At 44.9% G+C, this 27,145-nt stretch overlaps 1 protein-coding gene across 2 annotated transcripts in view; it reads left to right on the top strand.

Annotated features, from left to right (window-relative positions):
- CD164L2 (CD164 molecule like 2) overlaps positions 1–27,145 on the top strand; it is a 94,253-nt gene that overhangs the window by 38,588 nt on the left and 28,520 nt on the right. The window contains exon 3 of one of the 2 annotated variants that reach the window (XM_075198124.1): positions 2,433–2,548. The exons of the other annotated variant lie outside the window; for it this stretch is intronic. Coding sequence (XP_075054225.1) covers positions 2,479–2,548 — 70 coding nt within the window. The 5' untranslated portion in view covers positions 2,433–2,478. The remainder of the gene's footprint in view (positions 1–2,432; positions 2,549–27,145) is intronic. 2 annotated transcript variants of the gene reach the window in all.

Below are 27,145 nucleotides of genomic sequence, written 5' to 3' on the forward strand. Positions count from 1 at the left end.
CCGCAGGAGAGGAGTCACTTCATCGGGGCTCCCAGAGTAGACCCGGCATGGTGCATCTTAGCGGCACCTAAATATGCATTACTGCGATGTGCAGCGATGCATATATAGCTGTACCGCATCTTGGTGATGAATAGACCCCTAAATCAATAATAGTGCCATTTACGGACCAATTCTTTCTTAAACCAAAAAGGGGGAGCAAGAAAAACAGTGTTGCATCTAACTCGAGTGCATAGTGCAGTGTGCCCTACCAGTGTAGCCTGCTTTCTGGTCTCAGATTACTTTCAGGCATCCCCTTATCATGCAGCACCAGGGTCAACTAGTACCTTTGGATTTGTGCAACCAGCCTCTTGCCCATCAAATCGAGGTAGCCTGTTCTCTATCAGAGGGATGACCATACTCTTCCAGATTCTGGTCAGAGGTGGGGCTTAATTATGCAATTCACACTGCTAAGCCCATGCAATGCCACAGATCGCAACTAGGTGTGGGGATATGGTAAAGAAGTGATGGTGTCACCTCGCATCCTCCCACAGACGCCAGCTGACCTCAAATCAAGGATCTCCCAGAGGGGAGTCAGCAAAAGTTAGCAGGCAAGTTTGGGGATGACCATTCCCCCTGGAATAAGAAAAGGCAGAAAAGTGTTGTGCTCTTACTAATCTGCAAGGTTACTAGACCAGATGAAGTGTCTAGTAACCTTGCAGCACTGATGTTGAATTGTCTGCAAGTCACCCCCTGCCCCTCCTCATCACTGTGTGTACAGTCCAGAGGTGCAGAGGTGGCAATGCACTTCCTCACTTGCACTTTTCCCTGGCTAGCTCTCTATAGTGGGTATACATGACCAGAGGGTCCCCACACATGCAGGATTTTATCAGTGTCTCTTTAAGGTGTTGGAACACAGGTGTGGTAACATATGGTGCTGTGAAAACAGATGTCTTAATGATTTGGGCACCAGACCACATTTATAAAAAAACCTCTTTATTTACATTCCTCTTTACTCCAGCACATTACTTGAGTTGCAAATAACACTAGAAAAAATAGGTACATCTCCTTTGTCACTCCAGTTCAGTTAGTCACTTTGTAGGTACCTTATCCCTTGGGCTATACACATGCAGACGCGGGCTGGCCCGGGGGCATCGGTCCCCCGGGCCGATCAGTTTACCCATTGTTAGGGCCGGCCGCCCAGCTCCGCCAACGGCTGCACTATAACTTAATTATTACCGGCGGCCGCATCACATGACGGCCGCCGTTAAAAATGTCATGTGACGCGCACAACCTCAGCGCACAACCTCAGCGCACAGGCGGGCGCGTCACATGACACGCGATGTGGCCGCGTCATTGATCGATCAATACTGCTGCTGAGCACTTTCAAGGGCCCCCTGGATGCCATAGGCCCCTGGGCTAAAGCCCAGTTAGCCCTATGGTTAATCCGGCCCTGAGTGGAGTACACACAGTGGTTGTGATGATCTGCGGATAGATGTTCTGGGAACTTCAGAGAACAGGTAGCAATAATATGCAAAGCATTGCCACAGGATACTGGAGTAGACACAGTGGCTGTGATGATCTGTGGATAGATGTGCTGGAAAATTCAGACAACAGGTAGCAATAATCTGCAGAGCCTTATCACAGAATACTGGAGTAGACACAGTGGCTGAGATGGTCTGCGGATAGATGTGCTGGAAACTCAGAGAACAGGTAGCAAGCAGGAGCCAGGGAAGAGGAACAGCAACACAGGTAAATGCAACAGATGATCTGGCAAAGGTTGCTTGGGACATGCAGGCTTATATAGTCCAGAAGCAGGTGTTTAAGCTTCCAGCAATTACAAGGCAGGTAAGAGCAGTCTAAGTACCACAGTGGCCCCTTTGGTGGACAGTGGTACTACAGGCAGGATACAAATATATACAAAGGTCCAACAATGTACCTGCAGACAGGAGCTGCAGGATGCAGGTTGTGACACTCCTAGTCCTCCGTATCGTGACACCATCGCTGTCATCATGTCGTGGTATGTACTGTTGGGGTTGTCAGCATCGCTTTTAAGACTACCACTGCATTTTTACTTTAAGCAAATGGGCCTCCAACTATAAATCAGCCCTAGTGTGGGCTCAAGTAGTTTGGCTTGTGTTTTGCACAAGCCAAACTACTGTTTAGTTTATAGAGCAACATGTGAAGGAAGGATAAATGAGGACCCAAATCGTGTTGAATGCTGTTAAATACTGGGCTTGGATTCTCACCACAGCACTTACCTTTAAAGGTTAAGTTTTTCTTTAGGAGTTTGAAGTAGCCAATAGGATGCCGTTGGGTGGGGTTAGGAAGACTTTATAGGTATAGGGTCAAGAGAAATTCTATCTCTCTTTTCTTCAGAATTTCCCTCCCGTACTGTAATTGTTTCTCAGTGACATCATGCATTTTTGTTAACCTGTTTTTTTCTTCTAATACAGATGAAGCGCAGTTGGAGGGAAAGCAGTGCAGCCAGTGGTCTAATACATGGGTGCAAGTGTTATGTTCAGTCGCAGTAGTCTTCCCCTTTCGTTCTTGTATCTTCAAGGTGACTTGGGTAGGTGCCCGGGGTATCGTTTGTGTAAGCGTGTCTCTGGGGGGTCGAGTCTTTCTGATGCCTTTAAGGTAGCGGCGGGTACAGGGCCGGCTGGCCACCCCAATTTCTCGTTGTTGTTGACTGATAGCTGTAAAGGGGAAAACTTGGAAAGATGGAAATTTCCCTTTTTTTTCTTACTTTAACAGTAAATCATACAGAGTTAAGAAAATTATTAGCGATAACTTTAAGTAAAAAAAAGTTAATATTGTATTTAAAAAAAACTGTAATCTGAAGAGCCTTTTGGCTCCTAGGTTTCTCAGACCCCAAACTAAACAGATCATAGAGAAGACATAGATACCAAACCTAATGGCTGTAAGTACATTGAAAGTGGAACGAAAGGGGTTAAATCGACTGTGATTGGGGCTGAACATAAAATTTCACAATTTATTAACTGTGATACCGCCTTTGTAATATATGTATTGAAGTGCCCATGTGGCCATCATTATGTGGGCAGAACCACCCTCTAAAGATTAGGTTTAGGGAACATTGATTAAATATTAAAAAAGGAGTATTTACAAGACATTTTATGGAGAGACACAAAAGTGATTCATCTGGAATCAAAATTACAGGGATAGAAAAATATAATGTTACAGTTAGGGGTGGGGATAGGTATAAGAATTTATGTCGGGGTGAAGCTATGTGGATTTTCAAACTCCAGACATTATTCCCAGAAGGTCTTAATGAGACTATTGAATTCAATGAGTGGTATCTATAAGTGGGGAATATAAGTATGATAATGGTTGTTAAGTTGGTTTATAAAAAAATGACAATATGTATATGTTATATTTATGAATGGTGATTGAAGCTATATACGGGACACATAGAGAGACAGAGGCAGGAGACATACTAGCAAGTCAAAAGGTCTATCTGACATGAATACCTTCTTCAGACAGTCGCCAAATACACATTCCCACAGAACAACAAAACCCAAAACAAGCCACTTCCCCACATCACAATACACCACATATGAAAATGAACAAGGAGTTTCTAAGATTGGAGACCCTGTTAAAAAATGAAGTAAGACACCGGTGGGATTCTGTATTTTTACAAAAGTACATTGAATTAAAGAAAATACCTAGAGGTCTAAGGATTATAAAGAAGCCCTCAATATATGACAATCCAAATTTGACGGCTGAATGAGAAGAGACCCTAGATAATTGTGCATTGAATTTGATGCGGATTCTGATCAAATATAGGGAAAATAAAGTTAAAAAAAACTATTCAAGAGATTGAGGATACTAGAAACAATTTGGTGCAATTTAAGGACAATCCGGATTTCTCTATAAGGGACAATAGGATCAATAGACGGGTGGAACAATATGAAAAAGAAATAGTGGGGAATAAAAGGCAGAAACTGTCTAGAGATTTGATTGATTACCAGAATGGGAGAATTAAGACTTATAATAAGAGAAGTTCTCAAGGAAAGGTTGATCTGGACAGGGAACCTATAAGAAACTATCAATACACCAGTCAAAAAGGGAATAGATTCTCACCTTGAAAGAAAGAAAAGTTCCTATCATGATAGGGATAGGATTGATTCTGATACAGGGTCAATTCTCCTTCACTAAGAAGTGGTTATAGAACAAGAAGAAAGGATGGTTATAACCAATTAGGGGCTAGACCCAAACATCAGTGTGATAATCAACAGCATGATTTTTTAAAGAGGGAAGAGGTGTGGGGCCGACATCTACATTGGAATCGATATGACGTCCTGGCACCCAGGCCTCCGAAAAGATCAAGAGGCAAGAGAGGGGGGAAAAGAACCCAAAATATATCAACAAGCATAAATGATATAAAAGGAATTTTCAATCTTTCAAGTAAGCCCCTGGATGCGAGTCAACTTAAACTTTTGTCAAAGGGACTTAAATTTACCCCAAGTACAGAATCAAATTTATCTTTACGGAGTTAAATAGGTATACTTGATCGCTCAAAGGGCCAAAATGAGGGGAGCCCCATTGTGTTGGATTCTGGGGACTGATGGTTTAGTTTTATTGGAATATTTGTGGGAAGAAAATAATGTAGGAGATGTTGATATTCAATAAAGATATTTCCAGTCGGGTTGAATATGTGGATATGCCAAAATGTAAAAAGAGGTCTGAATTTTATCCGGTCAATTGAAAAAGTTTCCCTATTCAGGTGCTTTATCAGAACACTTTAAAGATTTGAAGGCCCTTTGTAATAATAGCGTTAATGGTGTTAATAGGGCCTTGGGGAAAAAGGCCCTATTAGCACCATTATCAGTTTCTTTTAAAGCTACTGTTTCATACATATTTTTTTTATTATTATTGTTTGCGGGGGAGGGGCTCCGCCCCCTTCATTCGTGGGGGGAGCTGGGTATTTAAAATAAATAAATATGTGATCGTGGCGCCGGCGTTCTCTTCCTTCCTCTCTGCTCCGTTTGCACTGACTGTCGGGCGTGACATCATCAGGAGCGGTGCAGAGAAGAGCACTGAGTGAGGAAAAACGGGAAGGGTGAGAGAGAGAGCAAGGCACAGTGATGAAGGAGATGGGGGGAGGAGATGCATAGTGATGAAGGAGGGGGGGAGAGAGAGAGGCACAGTGATGAAGGAGGGGGGGGTAGAGAGAAAGGCACAGTGATGAAGGAGAGAGGAGGGGAGCACCAAGGCACAGTGATAAAGGAGAAAGGGGGAGCACCAATGCACAGTAATGAAGGAGAGGGGGGAGGCACCATGGCACAGTGATGAAAGAGAGGGAAGGGCACCATGACACAGTGATGAAGGAGAGGGGGGCACTATGGCACAGGGATGAAGGTGAGGGGGAGAGCACCATGACACGGTGATGAAGGAGCAGGGGGGGGGAGCACCATGGCACAGTGATGAAGGAGTGGGGGAGCAGCATGACACAGTGATGAAGGAGAGGGGGAGCAGCATGGCACAGTGTGATGAAGGGGGGAGCAGCATGCCATAGTGTGATGAAGTGTGGCCAGGTGATGGGGTGAAAAGCAGCATGGAGGGTGCAGTGTGGTCATAAGGTGGCACAGTGTGGTGGTGATGAATGGGTAATGTATGTGTGTGGGATGGCACAGGGGGCTTGTGGTAATGTGTGTGTGTGTGTGTGTGTGTGTGTGTGATGGCATAGGGGGCTTGTGGTAATGTGTGTGTGTGATGGCACAGGGGGCTTGTAGTAATGTGTGTGTGTGTGATGGCACAGGGGGCTTGTGGTAATGTGTGTGTGTGTGTGTGTGATTGTACAGGGGGCTTGTGGTAATGTGTATGTGTGTATCTAACTGAGAAGACTGCAGGTAGAGAAGGTTTTTATGATCTTTGAATACTGTGACTGGGTGATGAGCCCTCTCCAAAAGATAGCGCCATTTGCATAAGGCTAATTTAATAGCTAGCAGCTTCTTGTCACCTATGGTGTAGTTCCTCTCAGCAGGTAGAATAGAAAGCACAAGGATGACATTTGCCTTGACTGGACCTCTGAGACAGAACTGCTTCAACTCCAACCGTAGAAGCTGTCACGACTGATAGTGGGTGTATGACTGGTAGTGGGTACCTGCTGTTGTTGGCGCAACTCAGAGGAAGGCGCGGAGTCTAATGTGCCCCTGGTATTCACCAGGAACCCCCGCAAGGAAGTATGGACTCCGCTGCAGGGACACGCAGGTCGCGGTCCTTCCTAGAGTCCACAGCGAGATACAAGGGGGTGTCAGACAGGCCGGTTCAGCAACGTTCAGGTAGAGGAGGTACAAAGGGAAATCCAGAAGAATGGTGAGGCAAGCCGGGTCGGTAACTTTCAGGGAGCGCAGTACAAAGGCAGAATCCAGATAGGGGTGGTCAAACGGTCCGGGTCAAAAGGGTCACAAGCAGCACGAGGAATGTCAGGAACAAATACAGCAACTGGTACACACAAACGCTGGAGACAGGAAGACCTGATACTCTGGCACTGATTAGAGGGCAGGAAGAGGTTTAAATAGTGTGGTGACCCAATCAGCATCAGCGCTGCAGCGCTGTCATCCCTGCCGCCGGGAATCCTACATAGCGTCCCGTTGCCTAGCAACGGGGCGCGTCATACACCGAGGGGTCAGATGGCAGGGGGAATCCGGAAGTGATGCATCTGGTTGCCTAGCAACCAGACGCGCGGTCAGGCAGTCAGGCGGCCGTGCGGACGGTGCCTGACAGTATACCCTCCTCTTCTTCCTCCTGTTTGAAGGAACTTTTTGAGAATTCTAGGAGCGTGAAGGTCCTGCTGGTCCACCCATGATCTCTCCTCTGGGCCAAATCCTTTCCAATGGACAAGAAATTGCTGTTTGCCATGAAGAATGCGAGAAGCCAGGATCCGATTGACTTTGAATTCAGTTCCAGAAGAGGTTTGTATTGGTGGGGGACGACAGGGAGGTCGATAGAATTTATTGAGTACCACTGGTCGTAGTAATGAGACATGAAAAGTATTATGACATCTCAGAGAAGGAGGAAGTTTCAATTTAAAGCATACAGGATTAATGACTTGCATGATGGTGTACGGGCCAATAAATCGAGGAGCCATCTTCATAGAAGGAACCTTTAGTCTTAGGTCCCGGGTGGATAGCAATACTTGGTCTCCCACCTTTAAGAGAGGAGTGGCCCTCCAATGACGATCTGCAAAGATTTTGTGATGCTGAGTAGCCTTGAGTAAAGCCATCTTAGTCTTAGCCCAAATGAGAGAAAACTCCCGATAAAGAGTATCTACGGCTGGAACCGGTGAAGAGGACACTGGAAAAGGATCCGGAAACACAGGATGACTTCCGTATACAATAAAGAAAGGGGAGAATCCGGTAGACTCATGAATGTGTTGATTATGGGAGAACTCCGCCCAAGGAAGGAATTGAGACCATTTATTCTGGTTGTCGGAGGTAAAACAGCAGAGGAATGTCTCGAGATCCTGATTGATTCACTCCGTCTGTCCGTTGGTTTGCGGATGGTATCCCGAAGAGAATTTCAATTCTATGTTCAATCTCTTACAAAAGGTTCTCCAAAAATGGGATGTGAATTGGACTCCACGGTCCGAAATGATCTCCTTCGGGCAAACCATGTAGTCTGAATATCTCCTTGATAAAGATATCTGCCAGACGACTGGCCGTGGGCAGTCCAGTTAGAGGAATAAAATGTGCCATCTTCGAAAATCGATCAATAACCACCCAGATAGTGGTAAACCCTGCACTGAGGGGTAGGTCTGTGATAAAATCCATGGCCACACTTTCCCAAGGAGCATCGGGGATAGGGAGTGGACGAAGAAGGCCTGCCGGGACTCTTCTACAAGTTTTGTGTTGAGCACAAGTAGTACAGGAAGCAATAAATTTACCAACATCGGCACGTACATTAGGCCACCAGAAGCGTCGGCAAAGCAGCGATGTTGTCTTCTTTATTCCAGCATGGCCGGCAATGCGGGATGAATGAGCCCACTGCAGGGTCTTGAGCCGGAGATGGGGTTCCACGAATGACCGGCCTGGAGGAGGAGAGGACGTTTTGGTCCTAGTAAGGGCTACGATATTAGAAGGATCAATAATATGCTGAGGAACCAACGGTCTTAAACGATCGGAATCGTCAAATGAGCGAGATAATGCATCGGCACGTCCGTTCTTGGCTCCCGGGCAGAATGTGAGCTTCATGTTAAATCGAGCGAAGAAGGATGCCCAGCGGGCTTGCCGAGGATTCAGGCAACGAGCCTCTTGAATGAACACTAAGTTCCGATGGTCGGTAAACACAGTGACAGGAAATATAGCCCCCTCCAACAGATGTCGCCATTCCTCCAGAGCCGCCTTGATGGCCAGTAACTCCTTGTCCCCTATTCCATAGTTACATTCACTTGGAAGAAATCGTCTGGAGAAAAACCCACACGGGTTGTGTGAGCCAGCCGGAGACTCTTGAAAAAGCACCGCCCCAATGCCTACAGAGGATGCATCTACCTCTAAGAAGAAAGGTCGTTCTTGATCTGGCTGGGACAGAACTGGGGCTGAAGAAAATGCTTTCTTTAACGTTATGAAGGCAGACATGGCTTCCGAGGACCAAACCCTGGGGTTGGCAGTCTTCCTGGTATTAAAGTAATTCTATCGTTTTAAAATAAGCATTGCCCAATCAATTGAATGTGTGTCCAAAGCACAAAGTGATTTATTTTTAACAGATGTAAATAGTCAACAATTCAATACATTATTATATCATGATAAAGTACAGTACAGCACAGCCAATACCAAAAGATAAGTACATACCAAATGCAATCGCTTGCGCACGCTGCGCAATCACCGGACCCGATGGACAATATTCTGTATAGAATATTGTGTCAGAGTTGACTGAGGCCCCAGTGAGATGCAGCTAATATATATACAGTCAGTGTTTCATTGTGAACAATAGAGATGACGTAGATTGTTTCTATAGGTCCAGATGTTGGGTGGGTCCAGGCCAGACAGGTAATAGGTTGATTCAATCTAAGGAATCCAAAGGTGGGGGTCTTCTCTCCAGGGGGTCTGCTCCTTTTCATAGCCAGTATCATACAAAGGTTTTACTCTCTAATATCAATAACTAAAGTATGCAATGTGCGATCTATTCGCCGACTGCACCGGACAGCTGCTGATGATTAGGGCTTCAATATGATATCAGGCATGACACCTTTCCTATTACCTAAACCTTTAATAACACTACAATGTACATATAATCAACATATATCTATATATATGTATATATATATAGACTAATAATAAACTGAATACTATCTGCTCCTGAATTACGGTGTAACAGAACCAATATGAAATTATATAAATAACTAACTGTTGTAATGCGAGTGTGTGCGTGCGTATTTTACCGTGCGAACGCACCACGTCACGTAACACGTGGCGTACGCTTCGCAATACGCACGGCAAACCAATATTAAACCAATATACTTTCGTTCATCCAATTATACGACTTCAACAGTCCACCCTTTGATAGTACAATAAACTATCACCTTAAAGATGTTATAAGCAGGATCTCAGTACCACGTTTCATTGTTATGTAATACAAATCCCCTTTGGTGTATGTCCACACTGTTTGTAGATCTAAACAAGTTATCATAAGAGAGAGTCTTAATCCTCTAAACGACTTCTTCTTTTACTATAAACCGTACACTTCTGGAGCTTGGAGATAACTTTTTGTATGCCCTTCAAGGGTGCAATAAAACACTTAATACATTATTTGGAAAGGTACATGGTACAGTAGAACGTGTATCAGCTATACAGAATTCTCTACTATAGTTCTTCAAGTTTAACAGGTTCTTCTGTCCAACGCATGTCTTTAAGCTCAGAATACATTTAAACACTTCATGTTCATCAATAGCATCATCCTATGTCTATCAATAATGTCATATGCAATCTCTTTCAGCTTGCGTTAATATACACACATCTCATAATGTCACCAGTTCTTTTCATCAACACTTGTGGGCGGGCTATTGTCTGTTCGTTCTTCCCAGTCTCCCAATACTCAGATTTAACAGTAATCGGCTTGTAAAGCATTGGGAGACTTCAGACTAAGGGACCTAGGTGTCCTACTTTTTCCCCTAGTGACCTCCCACCCATAGTTCGGGTACCTCAAGAATATTTAGTGGAAAGAGAACTAATCCTACTTGATATAATCACTGAGGCACGCGTGAGCACGCCCAGCACTTTGTTTGGTCTAAAACCTTACCCTCCCAAGAATGATTATCATTCTCAAGGATGCCTGCTCAAGTCCGAATATTACTGGACTGGCATCGCTGGGTGTGTCTCTTTTTTTTTTTATGGGGTCGCCGTACTTACGGACGTAATGCTACTCAGACAATAGCCCCTCGCACTTTCTCCAAGCTCCAAGGTTTCCAAATTTTCCTTTACCCCTGAATTGAATAGAGTAATTGGCCGGACTGATTATGCTACTAACTTCTTCCTCCCCAATACCTCCTTATCATTACCTGAACCAGTCTCTGTCACCTGCTAATAATCAAAAGAATTAACCGTCCTGAGAAGAGAGTGAAATGAGAGAACACAAAAGAGGAAAAACTACAACTTCATGCTGGACAACAGTCTTAGCCTTTGGCTCAGGTGCTACTAACTGCATTTGAGGCCTTCCAGTACAGACTCATGAGTGCCCTTGGGCCCTTCTCTGAGTGTTGGCCCCTCTGCAGTGGGTGGTATGGGCACCAGTGTGTCTCTGCTACCCTTGAAGCCGTGAGGCTGGTAGCCTACACCTGGTACCTGTCTGGCAAATAACCTAAGCTTAAGAAATTTCTGCTCCACAACTTACTCTCCCGATCCAACATCCTGACAGTTAGTGTGACCTTTCAGGAAACAGTGTTTTGGACGTTCTTGGTTACTGTCTCGCTATTTTACTTCTCTCAAGGTCTGACCTAGCCTCCCAGTTACAATCTCATCTCACGAGGGGTCAAGAACATTTCAAAAACTGACAGGTTAGGAGTCTGCCCAGGGGTGATCTCTTGGTAGCGGGAAAGGACTAGTGGCACTTCAATCAAGTTCCAACTCTTATTCTATTCAATTCATTCTACCGAGTACCACTACTTTATGTTCACACTGGTTTATGGCTAATTGAAAGTATGTGATTTGTTACCACTACTCATACATTATACATCTATTATCAATAACATGAATACCCCTATCATCTATTATAACTCTAGGACTATCACATTAAATAACAAAAGCTTTGAGTATGAAACAGTAATACATTAGACACATTTCAATACACCTCTACCTAGACATATTTCATTGGTACACCAGTGTATACTTGAGGATCCTGCATGGTGGTAATTGGATGACATGTATTTGTTTTACCTGGAGGAAAACCCATCAGCAGGAGGGATATGGGATGGCTCTATTGGTCTACCTTGTCCATCTCTCCAGAGTCCACCAGACTCCTCACCTTCCAGATAGTTTATCCCTCGGGTAACACAAATCTTCCTATATTAACCAATATGTGTATGCGTGCATGTGTGTGTGTGTTCACCTTTTTAAAACTAAAACAATACAACAAAGAACAAAACAAAACATAGATTTGTTAGCTGTCACATAAAACCCTGTTGTCTATTTGACAGCTATGTTCTCCCTGGTGTGACAGCCCTGTATGGTTGTGCGTGTAAGTGTGGACCTTACTAGCAGCTATTTCAGTTGGTAACTGTGTCACTGTATAAAGTCCTCTATGTAGTGTCCTAATCATGTACTGGTATTGCTATAAAACGATTTCTCAGTCACCTCAACATCGCCCTCTAGACTAGAAAAAATGCTAAAGACCAATGTATATCAATCGATTTTCCCTCTGCCAACTCACATGTCATTCTCAGTACCTCATATTCAGCTACTTGACTAAGTGGGAAAGGCAAAGAGGTCTCTTTCTATAACACTTTCTTCAAATATAACAGTATCCAGTACATGCCTGTCTAACAGTGAAAATTATAAAACATGAAAATTCTACATTTTTCTAGGGTTTCACATTATGTCGTATCTTGTGGTAAAAATCCTACTCCAATGTTCTATACAGAGATGCATATCTGTATGCCTCACCTCTAGCATTCTTCTGTCCTCCTGTCCTACCCACCCTTTGTGCATCCATATAAAGGCACATTTTTGTACAGGAGGCACGAGCCAAAACAAAATAAAACCAAAACAGATATGCAATCTATAACACATGAATCGTATTTCCACAACAGAACCTTTCTGCTTAAAATCAGCAGTTTCTATACACATGAAAACAAAACCCCTGACTGTTTCTGTAACTCATGTCAATCTAGTGTGTGTATCTCTGAATTTGTCTTATGTAAAAACATAAAATATGTTTTAGCCCCATTGTTGAGACTGTCTGATTTTATCTCTACCAGAGCAGAGAGAGAGAGAGAGAGAAAGAGAGAGAGTGAGAGAGAGAGAGAACGAAGTAGAGAGAGAGAGAGTTAGAGAGAGAGAGGGGGGGAGAGAGAGAGAGAGAGAGAGAGAGAGAGAGAGAAAGAGAGAGAGAGAGAGAGCGAGAGAGAGAGAGCGGGAGAGAGAGAGCGGGAGAGAGAGAGAGGGAGCGAGAGAGAGAGAGAGAGGGAGAGAGAGAGAGAGCGAAGTAGAGAGAGAGAGAGTTAGAGAGAGAGAGGGGGGAGAGAGAGAGAGAGAGAGAGGGAGAGAGAGAGAGGGAGCGAGAGAGAGAGAGGGAGAGAGAGAGGGAGCGGGAGAGAGAGAGAGCGAGAGACTAGCGTTTGTGTAAAGAATGAGAAATAGGAAAGCAATGAATGATGGGAATACAAAGGTTTGAATACGAACATACATGTAGAAAGGGAGATTTTTACAACAAAATGACAGCTGGATTGGACTCTGACTCTATGGGGAAATGGCTGTATTCATTCCACTGTTCCCCTTAGCTATTTGCTAACTATGACCCCTCCCCATACTTGACTAGGGGTTCTTAACAGTGCAATCCAGTGTCGTCCGTCATTTGTTCATTAAGAACTCGGTATCTCATTGACTACATACCTTTTCAACGGACTTTTCTAACTTATAATAGAGAAATGTGAAAAATGTACTCTTAGTGACTCATATTTTCTCTGAGATACATAAAACGATATTTTGGAGCAAAGTATGTACATACTTCATTGTTGGATAATGATTCTCAGCCAAACAAATTATCATGAGTCACTGCAGCCTAAAACAAAAGAGTGTTCCAATTGTCTATTGTTAATTAGTCTTTCAAGAGTAATTCTTCTATTTCTCTATCTCACCCCTTTTAAACACTTGTCTATACTTCTTTTGTGTCCCTTTTATCTGTGAAAAGAAAAACAAGATAGTTATCTTAAAACAGCAAACAAAACAAACATTTCTATTCTTTGCCGTCGGCTAGCGATTTAGGAAAACAAACATGTGACAACATAAACCGAACAAACAAAATCAACAAAGATTACTTTTAAAAAAATAAGTTTCTTTCTACATTTTGCACCTTAATGCTCACCACAGATTAACTCTAGAGTCGGCTATATTTCTCCCCCAGAATACTAGTTGTTACAGAGTGTGCAATCAATTAAAGGGGAACCTCTAAGAGAAGTGTACGCCTCCTTTGTGGATGTCTATGTGATTTCCAACCCAGGTATTCATTCTTCTCTCTACACAGTTCCTACTCATGTGTCCCTTCTTATGGCAGTAGAAGCACGTCCCTGTCATGTCTTCACAATGTTTTGCTAGGTGTCCTATTTTATTGCCTTGAAAACACTTCCTCAACTCGTGTTGTTTCTCTTCCTTTTTACAATCTTTCCTAATGTGTCCTTCTTCTCTGCACTTGTAACATCTCACTATTCTGGGTTTCCTGTTATGTGGATTGTATTCTGGTGGTCGTGTGTGCAGTCCCTCTAGTGCTGGGATACTTATCATCATTACCCTATCACTTAGTGTCTCTTTCTGTTTGTTTATACTTTTATCATGTTCTATAGCTGACTCCCTGAGAGCACTTACAGTGGTTCCTTTCCAGTATGGTAATGAAGTTTGCACCCTTCTTTTCAAGTTTTCCCTGAGGCCATCCATTAGAACTTTAACAGCAACCTCTCTGTAATATAGATTATCTTTTATGTCTGGTACCCCAGTACATTTGCCCATTGCTATCAAAGCTCTGCAAAAATAGTCTGCTGCATTTTCACTATCTTTTTGCTGGATACTAAAAATTTTACTCCAGTCCACTATCACTGGGAAATATGTGGCCAACTGTGTGATTATATGTCTAATATTATCCTGATTATCATCCTCGGTTAAGGATTCATCCTCCTCCAACATACAATCCTTAATGAACTTTTGTATGTCAGTATTGAGAGGAAGACAGGTCTTCAATAATACTCGCCAATCGTTATTAGTTGGCTCATACACATTACCATAATATCTAATAAACTGCTGACATTTGGTCAAATCTTTCCTAGGATCAGGGAAATCAGACAAAATTGAAAATGTTTCAGACCTAGTGCATGGATCATGCTTTGCTACATGTTTTAAGGGAACATCGCTATTCCTGTCTGCTTTCCCATTGGGAACTGCTGCTGTGCAGACAGGATGTAAGTCTACCAAATCACTGAAACTAGTTGCTGAAATTGTTGCTGCAGTAAAATGGATGTCTCCCCCTGTGTTAACCTTTTCATTACTCTCACCACTTTCAGCAGCTGCCCCTGCTGGTGGGACCGTTCCTCTTCTTTGTCCTGAAACATTACTTTTAACGTTACTTAAAACAACATACAAGTTACTAGTTACAGTTTTTACATTTTTGGTATTGGCTGTACTGCCCGCCCCGACCGAATTTATCGGGGGCGTGTTTGCGCTCAGTTCGCCACGCTTTGCAACGCACACTTCCGGAATGCTTGTTTCCGGTACGCTTACTTCCGCTGAACACGTGTTTTTCCTTACACTCACTTCCGCTGTGCGTTCGCTGCTCTGCCACGTGTTACCTTCCATTTGCCACGATTTTAAACAATGATTATGTGCATTTCTCACTTTCGTTGACTTAATCAACCGTACTTTATCTTTTACGGTATTTAGCACCTCTGCATTAAAACTCCCTGTTGTTGGGAAAGGCCTATCACAATCTTTGGTCATTTCGACCCACGTGTCACAATACACAGTTGCGTATGCACCATATTTTGCACACATGAGAAATCTTGCTGACTCAATAAGACCTTCCTTAGGCAGTAAATTGGTAATCTCTAGCGTATGCCTAGCACCCATGTTGCACAATATACTTTCTACCCGGAACACAGACACACCGCAATGCTCTGTTCCTTCCGGTCAAATGTGAAACACAGACACACCGCAATGCTCTGTTCTTTCCACTAAATAATTTCAACTCTGTTGCTATACTCACCGCTAGAGATCTATAATGCTCGGTGAACGTATTTCCTTTAGCCGCGTTCACTCGCTTTTCTCGCCCCTGGCGAGGATCCCTAATACAGAAATATCACTGTGGGCCCCAAGGGCTATCAGCTCCTCGATAGCCTGGCTCAACCACAAAAATCTGCTGAGTTTATTATCGCTGGGAGCGCAAGTTAATACAATCAACCTGCCTTTCCAGTATAATTCCTCCTAGCTGCTTCACCAATTCGCACTAACGGTGCGATCGGATCGCACTGCCTACCAATACTAATTATTAGCAAACCTTGCGATCTATTGGTAGCGCTTTGCGAAAACCCTGTTTTCGCATTCGGTATACCTGCCCTGTATACCGTCCTTCAGTTGGGCAATCCGCCTCGTCAGACAGCAACTGAGCACAATCCACAACAAAACAGTGTATCTACGTTACAACATCACACACTATACACCTTTTCTGCGCAGAAAATCAAAAGTTCCCAACAACAGTAATAATACCTCAGAGGCTTTCACAAGTAATTATACTATACACGTATAATAACTATCAAAACGATTGTTTAACCACGTGGCAAGTCTACCGGAAGTTCGCGTACGCACAGCAGGAAATACACATACGCTAAGCAATGCAATACAGTTAAAACGCACAATGACAGAAAAAAGAAACAGTTTTCTCTTTTGTCCCTAGGTTCTAGTTAGCGTGCCCTAGATAATGCAATACGGACATTCGGTTTCACAACACAGAGTAAAATTCAGGTTTTGAACACAATGCGTTCTTACCCGTTTATGACGCGTCTCCACCCTTTGTTGAGGAACCGAAATCCGTTGGTCTTGCGTATCATCGGCAACGAAACCTCCAAAGCTCACGAGCCCCCAAATTATTAAAGTAATTCTATCGTTTTAAAATAAGCATTGCCCAATCAATTGAATGTGTGTCCAAAGCACAAAGTGATTTATTTTTAACAGATGTAAATAGTCAACAATTCAATACATTATTATATCATGATAAAGTACAGTACAGCACAGCCAATACCAAAAGATAAGTACATACCAAATGCAATCGCTTGCGCACGCTGCGCAATCACCGGACCCGATGGACAATATTCTGTATAGAATATTGTGTCAGAGTTGACTGAGGCCCCAGTGAGATGCAGCTAATATATATACAGTCAGTGTTTCATTGTGAACAATAGAGATGACGTAGATTGTTTCTATAGGTCCAGATGTTGGGTGGGTCCAGGCCAGACAGGTAATAGGTTGATTCAATCTAAGGAATCCAAAGGTGGGGGTCTTCTCTCCAGGGGGTCTGCTCCTTTTCATAGCCAGTATCATACAAAGGTTTTACTCTCTAATATCAATAACTAAAGTATGCAATGTGCGATCTATTCGCCGACTGCACCGGACAGCTGCTGATGATTAGGGCTTCAATATGATATCAGGCATGACACCTTTCCTATTACCTAAACCTTTAATAACACTACAATGTACATATAATCAACATATATCTATATATATGTATATATATATAGACTAATAATAAACTGAATACTATCTGCTCCTGAATTACGGTGTAACAGAACCAATATGAAATTATATAAATAACTAACTGTTGTAATGCGAGTGTGTGCGTGCGTATTTTACCGTGCGAACGCACCACGTCACGTAACACGTGGCGTACGCTTCGCAATGCGCACGGCAAACCAATATTAAACCAATATACTTTCGTTCATCCAATTATACGACTTCAACACTGGTTAAAGCTGTAATGGGGGCTATAATGGTGGAGAATCCCTGAATAAATTGGCGATAATAGTTTGCAAAGCCGATGAACCTTTGAATAGCTTTAAGGCTTGTGGCTGAGGCCAGTCCAGAATAGCTGACACCTTGGTGGGATCCATACAAAGACCTTGACCCGACACAATGAAACCAAGAAAAGGTACCTGGCTAATCTCAAACACACATTTCTCCAGCTTGCAGTAGAGGTGATGTTTCCGGAGTCTACGTAAGACCTCCTTTACTTGTTCCCGATGAGTCTTCAGATCTTTAGAAAATATTAATATATCGTCTAAATACACTACCACAGAAGTGTACAACAGGTCATGAAAGATATCATTAACAAAGGTTTGGAAGATGGCTGGGGCGTTGCAGAGGCCGAAGGGCATCACCAGGTACTCGAAATGTCCATCTCTGGTGTTAAAGGCCGTTTTCCATTCGTCTCCTTCTTTGATGCGAATCAAATTATAGGCCCCACGGAGATCTAGTTTGGAAAAGATTTGAGATCCACTGAGTTTGTCAAAGAGGTCGGAGATGAGAGGTAGTGGATATCGATTTTTGACAGTGATGCGGTTGAGAGGACGATAATCAATACAAGGCCGAAGAGACCCATCCTTCTTCTTAACAAAAAAAAACCCTGCACCCGCTGGGGAAGTGGATTTGCGGATAAATCCCCGTTTCAGGTTTTCTGAAATATATTGAGACATGGCTGACGTCTCTGGACGAGATAAAGGGTAGGTCCTCCCTTTGGGGATGGGTTGGTCAGGAGATAAAACAATAGCGCAATCCCAGGGACGATGAGGAGGCAAGATCTCCGCTTCCACTTTACTGAATACATCTTGGAATTCTATATAGGCCTCAGGAAGGTGGGTTAGCTCGGAATGAGCCATTACTTGACATTTTGGAGGCAAGACTCTAGACAGACATTCAAAGCGACATCCTGAACCCCACGACATAACTTGAGCGTGGTCCCAATCCATCTGAGGAGAATGTTTTCTCAGCCACGGTAGCCCCAAGATGAGGGGGTTAATGGACCTCGGCAACACCAAAAGTTGGATCATTTCGCTATGAAGTACTCCCACCATCAACCGAACAGGAGAAGTCACGGAGGAGATGGAGCCGTGAGTGACACGACTTCCGTCGACTGCCGTCAGAGATAACGGTTGGGGCAATGGGTTTAGAGGTATTTGGAGCTGCGAAGCTAGATCTGCCGAAATGAAGTTCCCGGAGGAGCCGGAGTCCACAAAGGCCGTGGTGGAAAAGGTACCCTTGGGGGTGCTCAGGATGACAGCCATCTGAAATTCTGGGGAATTTTCTTTAGAATAGGGAGCAACTGTGGATTCTCCTAAAACGGCCTCCCCGCCACCGTTTAGGAGGAAGAGTTTCCCGGTTTCTTGGGACAAACTCTTAGCAGGTGTCCCGAATCTCCACAATACAGACACAGGCGTTGTTTGAAGCGTCTCTCCCTCTCTTCAAGGGATAATTTAGAGCGTCCTACTTGCATTGGTTCGTCCACTGGCAGGATGGGATTTTGGAACTGGGGTGCTAGCCGTGGTATGAACCGTTTGCCAGGAGAGCGTTCCTGCGTGCGCTCTTGGTAGCGCAAATCCACCTTGATGCACATGGAGATGAGAGAATCTAACTCAGCCGGGAGTTCTCTAGAAATTAGCTCATCCTTAATCCGGTCCACCAGACCTTGCCAAAAGGTTGCCACCAGTGCTTCGTTATTCCATTTTAACTCGGAAGCCAGGGTTCGAAATTGAACTGCGTATTGCCCCACAGACAGGTCACCTTGGCGGAGGTTTAACAAGCTGGTAGCTGCAGAAGCAACTCTTCCGGGATCATCGAAGACTTTCCTGAAAGCTTCAATGAAAGAGTTGGAGTTATTAAGAAGTGGACCCCCTTGTTCCCATAAAGGTGAGGCCCAGGCAAGGGCTTGACCACTGAGGAGGGAGATGAGAAAGGCTACTTTGGTGCGTTCTGAAGAAAAGGCCCCTGGGTTGCACTCAAATTGAATGGCACATTGGTTCAGAAAGCCCCTGCACTTCTTGGGATCACCGTCAAACTTTTCGGGTGTCGGGATGCGTACACCGGAGGCCGCTGTAGAGACCGTAACCACACTGGATGCTGTGGATGCCGCAGAGGTTATGGCTGGTGTAGCGGGTGCGGCATTCTGAAATGTATCGAAGCGGGTAGCAATCCCTTGGACACATTGTAGAAGATGCGCTTGGGCTGCTTCTTGTTGCTCCACTCGTTGAGCCAAATGCAGGAGTAGGTCACGAGCAGACGGTTCACCAGACCCCTCCGTTGTCATGGCCAGAGTATACTGTCACGACTGATAGTGGGTGTATGACTGGTAGTGGGTACCTGCTGTTGTTGGCGCAACTCAGAGGAAGGCGCGGAGTCTAACGTGCCCCTGGTATTCACCAGGAACCCCCGCAAGGAAGTATGGACTCCGCTGCAGGGACACGCAGGTCGCGGTCCTTCCTAGAGTCCACAGCGAGATACAAGGGGGTGTCAGACAGGCCGGTTCAGCAACGTTCAGGTAGAGGAGGTACAAAGGGAAATCCAGAAGAATGGTGAGGCAAGCCGGGTCGGTAACTTTCAGGGAGCGCAGTACAAAGGCAGAATCCAGATAGGGGTGGTCAAACGGTCCGGGTCAAAAGGGTCACAAGCAGCACGAGGAATGTCAGGAACAAATACAGCAACTGGTACACACAAACGCTGGAGACAGGAAGACCTGATACTCTGGCACTGATTAGAGGGCAGGAAGAGGTTTAAATAGTGTGGTGACCCAATCAGCATCAGCGCTGCAGCGCTGTCATCCCTGCCGCCGGGAATCCTACATAGCGTCCCGTTGCCTAGCAACGGGGCGCGTCATACAGCAAGGGGTCAGATGGCAGGGTGAATCCGGAAGTGATGCGTCTGGTTGCCTAGCAACCAGACGCGCGGTCAGGCAGTCAGGCGGCCGTGCGGACGGCGCCTGACAGAAGCATCAACTTCAAGAAGAAAAGGGAGGGACAGATCAGGTTGTTTTAGGATAAGAGCGGAGGAAAAGGCTTCCTTGAGGAACGAGAAGGCCTCGACAGCCTCTGGTGACCACTGATGGATTTCGGCTCCTTTCCTAGTGAGAGCAATTAAAGGGGCCACGATGGTAGAATATTCCGAGTTAAAGCGCCTGTAGTAGTTGGCAAATCCAAGAAATCGCTGAAAGGTCTTGAGGGTGTAAGGGCGAGGCCATTCCAGGATAGCCCGAACTTTCTGAGGATCCATCTGAAGTCCTGATCCAGAGACAAAGTACCCAAGAAAGGGTAGCCTGGAAGCTTCAAAAGAACATTTCTCCAGTTTGCAATATAAATGGTTCTTACGAAGTCGAGAGAGGACTTCGGCAACATGCAGTTGATGAGACTGCAGATCCGTTGAGTAGATTAAGATGTTGTCAAGGTACACCATCATGAAGGAATACAATAGATCACGGAAGATCTCATTGACATAGCTCTGAAACACTGCTGGAGCATTACAGAGTCCAAAAGGCATCACAAGGTATTCATAGTGGCCATCCCGCGTGTTGAACCCAGTTTTCCACTCGTCCCCGGCTCGTATCCTGATAAGGTAATAAGCCCCACGAAGGTCCAATTTGGTGAAAATTTGGGCACCTTTGATATGGTCAAATAGCTCGGTCATTAGTGGAATGGGATATCTTTTTTTGATGGTAATGGAATTTAGGCCTCTGTAGTCAATACAAGGGCGCAAAGAAGAAACCGGCTCCAGTTGGAGAAGTGGAGGGCCTAATAAAACCCTGTTGTAAATTCTCCTTGATGTATAATGCGATGGCCTCGGTTTCAGGCAAGGAAAGAGGGTAGACTCTGCCTCTAGGAGGAATTTTCCCAGGTAATAGATCGATGGGGCAGTCCCATGCCCGATGAGGAGGTAGTTGTTCAGCATATGTTTTATTAAAGACATCTGCAAACGATGAATATTGGGAGGGAAGCTAGGCGATAGTAGGGTCCATTAATGTATGTAGAGTCCTCAGCGGTTTTACTTGGGTAAGACATCTTCCTGAGCAGGCTGTTCCCCAAGCCAGAATTTGAGAGGAAGGCCAGTCAAAGTGCGGTGAATGCAGGTGAAGCCAAGGTAGGCCTAGAACAATAGGACTCGTAGCCAATGGAAGGATGAGAAAATAATTTTTTTCCCAATGTAAGGCCCCTATCTGTAGGGAGAGTACATTGGTACAGTGGTGAATATGGCAATTTACCAGAGGAGCACCATCAATACCGATAATGACAATTGGTTTCTTCAGAGGCACGGAAGGCAGAGCCAGTTGTTTCACTAAGGACAGTGAAATGAACCTCCAGGCAGCACCAGAGTCTAATAGAGCACAGGACTGAACAGATCCAGAGGACCAATGTAGGGTGACTGGAAAGGAGCATGTTTGGTTAAAAGAAAAATCTGGAGAGAAGTTAAATGTCCTTAGCCTGACTTCCCCGAGCAAGCTAAGGTCTGTCGTTTCCCGGTCGTTTAGGACATAATTTGAGAAGGTGTCCAGGGTCTCTGCAATAAATACATAATTTATTATTAATTCTCCTTTCTCTCTCTTCCGGGGTTAGGCAAGAGCGGCCCAACTACATGGGATCATCGGAAGAAGTGGGAGATAGACACTGAGGCACCAGTCTGAGAGGTGGACATCTGAGAAACTCTTTCTCAGAAGATCTTTCTCGGAACCATAGGTCCACCCTGTTACACAGAGAAATTAACGAATCAAGAGTAGCAGATAATTTCTGGGAGGATAGGACATCCTTCACTTTATCAGAAAGGCCTTTCCAGAAGGTGGCTACCAAGGCCTCTTTGTTCCACTGAAGTTCTGAAGACAAGATCCGGAATTCAATAACATATTGTGCCACAGAACGTTTGCCCTGGCGCAGCCGAATAATACTAGAAGCTGCGGAAATAACCCGACCAGGTTCATCAAAGATCTTCCGAAAAGTCAGGATAAAGGCAGAGGAGTCATTGAGGAGGTTATCTTTCACCTCCCAGAGAGGGGAAGCCCAGGCCAATGCTTGTCCAGATAACAGGGATATGATGTAGGCGACCTTGGACATAGAGGTAGGAAAGTTCTGCGGAAGGAGCTCAAATTGAGTTGAACATTGGTTTGAAAAATCCCATACAGAACTTGGGATCCCCATCAAATTTGGAAGCAGTGGGGAGGCGTAACTTGGAGGAAGCAGGAGATTCCTCGAAGACAAGAGGCTGAGTCGGAAATTGAACTGCGGCTGGAGGTGAAGGAGTTACTTGAAGAGCGTCCAAGCGGGTGGCCAGAGATTGCAAACATTGTAATACTTGCACTTGTATAGTATCTAGCCATTCTAAGCTTCCAACGAGATGTTGGAGTAGATCTTTAGCTGAAGGTTCTCTATCGGGATCCGACATGGCTGGTTCCTACTGTCAGGATTCAGTGGGATGAGTGGGATCCTTCTGTTCTGCCTGGGGTTGATGGTACTTCACCCCGAGGTGCGTAATCTAACAGAGTAGAAGGTTTTTACCAGAGGTTCCCGCAAGGGAATTTGGGCTTGGCAGCTTCCACCCTGCAGGTCGCGGCTCTCTAGGGGAGTTCCCAGTGAGCGGTGATAGAGAACCTAGTACAGAGAAGAATATAGACACTAGGTAGCCACAAATGAGTAGGATTACTGAGTGATGCTCAGTGATAGTCCACAGAGAGAGAGTAAGTGATTTGCAGCAGTACACTTGGAGAGATGAAAGCGATGAACTGCAGGAGTTGACAATAACGAGTGGAGCAGGTAATAGGTAATTGCAGCAGCAGAGTGCATGAGCTGCTTCCAGGCCAGGAGTCTGAAGAGAAGAACCAGCACTGATAGGTGCTGGAATGAGACTTATAAATGAGAGGTAACCAATGGATGAGTGGGACAGGTGAACACAGGTGAGATGATTACCTGCGCATGTGCAGAGCTGATTGGTGGCCTGACAGCAAGGGAAGAAGCAGGGAATGAGGATTGACAGATATTCAAGTTACAGCCGTGGGTGAGCGGCGTGTGATAACTATAACTTTTTTTTTGCCATGCTCAATTATGGGGGGGGGGGGGGCATGAAGTTGTTGTACCGGGGCCCTGAATTCCTCTTGTCAGCCCTGTACATATATCCATCTATTCAGACTTCCGCCCCCTCCACTCCACTGAAACTGCCCTGGCGACAGTCACCGACGACCTCTTATTAGCCAAATCCAAGGGTCACTTCTCCCTACTCATCCTCCTCGACCTCTCTGCGGCCTTCGACACCGTTGACCACCCCCTCCTGCTACAAACTCTTCTCTCTCTCGGCCTATCTGGGTCTGTCCTCGCCTGGTTCACCTCATACCTTGCGAACCGCTCCTTCTCTGTATCCACGTCTGGCTCTTCCTCCACCCCCTCCCCTCTCCCTGTTGGAGTTCCTTAGGGCTCTGTTCTCGGCCCTCTTCTATTTTCACTCTATACCTCCTCCCTTGATGCTCTCATCTCCTCCTTCGGTCTTCAGTATCACCTTTACGCTGACGACATCCAACTCTACATCTCCTCGCCCGATCTCTCTCCCTCCCTTCTCTCTTGTGTATCCGACTGCCTCTCGGCCATCTCCTCCTGGATGTCCTCGCGCTTTCTCAAAATTAACATCTCTAAAACTGAAATAGTTGTCTTTCCTCCCCCCAGGCTCCCCTTCCACCATGACCTCTCTATCACTGTCAACAACACCTCCATTTCCTCTGTCACCCAACTTCGCTGCCTGGGCGTTACCTTCGACTCCTCTCTCTCCTTTACCCCCCACATTCAATCCCTTGCCCAAGCCTGTCGCTTTCAACTTCGCAACATTGCCCGCATCCGACCTTTCCTCTCTCAGGATGCCACCAAAACCATCATTCACGCTCTCATTATCTCACGCCTCGACTACTGCAACCTCCTTCTCACCGACCTCCCCCTCTCCCACCTCGCTCCCCTCCGCTCTATTCTGAACGCGGCTGCCAGACTCATCTTCCTCTCTCGCCGCTCCTCCTCTGCTTCCCCTCTCTGCCTTGCCCTACAGTGACTCCCCATCCCCTATAGAATCATCTTCAAACTCCTGACCACCACATACAAGGCACTCTCCCAGTCTACTGCCCCCTACATCTCCAACCTCCTCTCCATTCACACTCCTGCCCGCTCCCTGCGCTCGGCCAATGACCGTCGTCTCTCCTCCACTCTAATCACCTCTTCCCATTCCAGAATCCAAGACTTCTCCCGAGCAGCCCCCCTTCACTGGAATGACCTCCCTCGCTCTGTCCGTCTCTATCCCACTCTAAGCTCCTTCAAACGGGCACTAAAAACCCACCTGTTCCTCAAAGCCTACCATCCTTCCTCCTAACCCGCTCTCCCCTCTCTCCTCCCGTCCCCTCTTCTCTCCTTTACATCATCTGGCCCCCTTTGTACCTGAGTCTTGTTCACCCTCCCTTAGGATGTAAGCTCATTCGAGCAGGGCCCTCTTCCCTCCTGTGTCCTTACCTACTCTTCTGCTCCATCTTTTCTGCATCAGCCTGCTTGGAGCTTCCGAAGTTTTGGTATTTTTGTTTACTGCTCAGTAATATTTTACCCTGTACTGTCTATTGTTTGTGCATTGTATGGCGCTGCAGAACTCTTGTGGCGCCTAACAAATAAAGGATAATAATAATAATAATAATACTTACACCAGCCTGCATCTGGACTGGTAGGAGGAGGGAGGAAAGGGGCATTCTAATGTTGGCCAAATACAGCAAAGTCATGTTTATGTAAACGTGGCTCATACAAAGCTGCTGGAAAACGCATATACCGCTGTATACCTTTTATACCTGTGGCAGGTGCACATACTTGCTAATCATAATCAACATTTATTTATACATTGCCTGCAAATTCCATTGGGAACAAGTAGTAATAGCAATAGTAGTATAAGTAGCTATTTTTCCATGCTTACTCCCATTTTATGGCCCACTCTGCACCAACCCTAGTATACATTTTTGTTCTCTGGGTCCATACCAGTTTAATCAGACCACAATAGATTTTACCACATTGCAAATCACAGTTGGTTTTCCCTTGTCTCTGTGAAATTTGTTGTGTAAGGGCTTCCCTTTTTTACATGGGCATACAGGTAGTCTTAAAGCAATCACATCACTAATCTACTCTTTTTCCCTTGCCTGATCACACACATAGTTCTTTAATATTCTCTATGGAGCGCATCTGAGTTAAAATCAGTATTAAACACACTCAGTAAGTTCTTCACTCCAATAACAAAGTCAGCAAGCATTGTGCTCCCACTGTTTTGCAATAATCAGCAATAGCATTACAGCAAGCTCACCATATTTTTTGCTTTAAGCTCAATACTGAGTCTGAAAAAGGTTGATCTGAGCCCCAAGCTACGGTTCCAAATGTCCCTATTATAATTAGAGATGCTCAGGCTCGGTTCCCCAAGAACCGAACACACCCGAACTTAGCAGATCCAAGTACCAAGCCGAGCCGGCTCGGTACTTTTCTGCGCCCTGAAAAAATTGAAAATGAGGCAAAAAGTCGTTGTTATGTTGTCGGATCTCACAAGTTTTGGATTCTATAAGTACCGCCCTCCACGGCGATCCAGCGCCATTTCATAGAGGGATACAGAAGGGGTAGCACAGTTCTTGCCAGTCTCTAGTGCAGTTGGGCAGTGTCATAGGTAGAAAAGAAAGAAGAGGGGTAGCAGTGTCCTTCAAAGTCTCCAGTGACATTCGGGAGAACTCCATTGCTCCATGGCTAATTGTCATTGCTGAAATAGAAATAATAGGTCTGGCACCCTTGGTCTTCTAAATCTGCAGTCACATTGCATTGTGTTATATAGGTAACATACAAAGAAGAGAGCTCCATTGCTCCATTGCTAATTGTCATTGCAAAAATAGGTCTGGCAGGCTTGGTCTTCTAAATCTGCAGTGACATTGTACTGTGTTATATAGGTAAAACACAAGGAGGACAGCTTCATTGCTCCATTGCTAACTGTCATTGCTGAAATATATATAATAGGGCTGGCACCCTTGGTCTTCTAAATCTGCAGTCACATTGTACTGTGTTATTTAGGTAACACACAAAGAGGAGAGCTTATTGCTCCATTGTTAATTGTCATTGCTGAAATAGAAATAATAGGGCTGGCAGGCTAGGTCTTCTAAATCTGCAGTCACATTGTACTGTGTTATATCAGTAAAACACTAAGAGGAAAGCTCCATTGCTCCATTGCTAATTGTCATTGCTGAAATAGAAATAATAGAGTTGGCAGGCTTGGTCTTCTAAATCTGCAGTCACATTGTACTGTGTTATATAGGTAAAACACAAAGAGGAGAGCTCCACTGCTGCAATGCTAATTGTCATTGCTGAAATAGAAATAATAGGGCTCGCAGTCTTGGTCTAAATCTGCTGTCAAATTGTATGGTGTTATATAGCTAACATGCAAACAGGAGAGCTCCATTACTAATTTTCATTACTGAAATAAAAAAAATAAGGCTAGCAGTCTTGGTGTAAATCTGCAGTCACATTGTACGGTGTTATATAGCTCACACACCAACAGGACAGCTCAATTGCTAATTGTCATTGCTGAAATAAAAATAATAGGGTTGGCAGTGTTCTTCAAAATCTGCAATTACATTGTACTGTGCTATACTCACCCAGAAATAGGAGAGGTGGCAGTGTTTAGTGCTGTAACAGAAATTCAAATAATAGGGCTGACAGTGTCATTAAAAGTCTCCAGTCACATTTTACTGTGCCATAGCTCATACAGAAACAGGAGGGGTGGCAGTGTCCTTGTCACTCTCCAGTCTTCAGTCACATATTTCTTGTCACTCTCCAGTCTCAGTTATGATGATACTAATCCTTCTACCTCATGTGCTAAAGCCTAAGTTCAAGAGCATAGTGGGTTTAAGTCAGGGAAACAAAAATGTAAATAAAAAGCTTGTACCTTTTTAAAGA

The sequence above is a fragment of the Mixophyes fleayi genome, chromosome 2, assembly GCF_038048845.1.
Source record: "Mixophyes fleayi isolate aMixFle1 chromosome 2, aMixFle1.hap1, whole genome shotgun sequence".
Taxonomy (NCBI): domain Eukaryota; kingdom Metazoa; phylum Chordata; class Amphibia; order Anura; family Limnodynastidae; genus Mixophyes; species Mixophyes fleayi.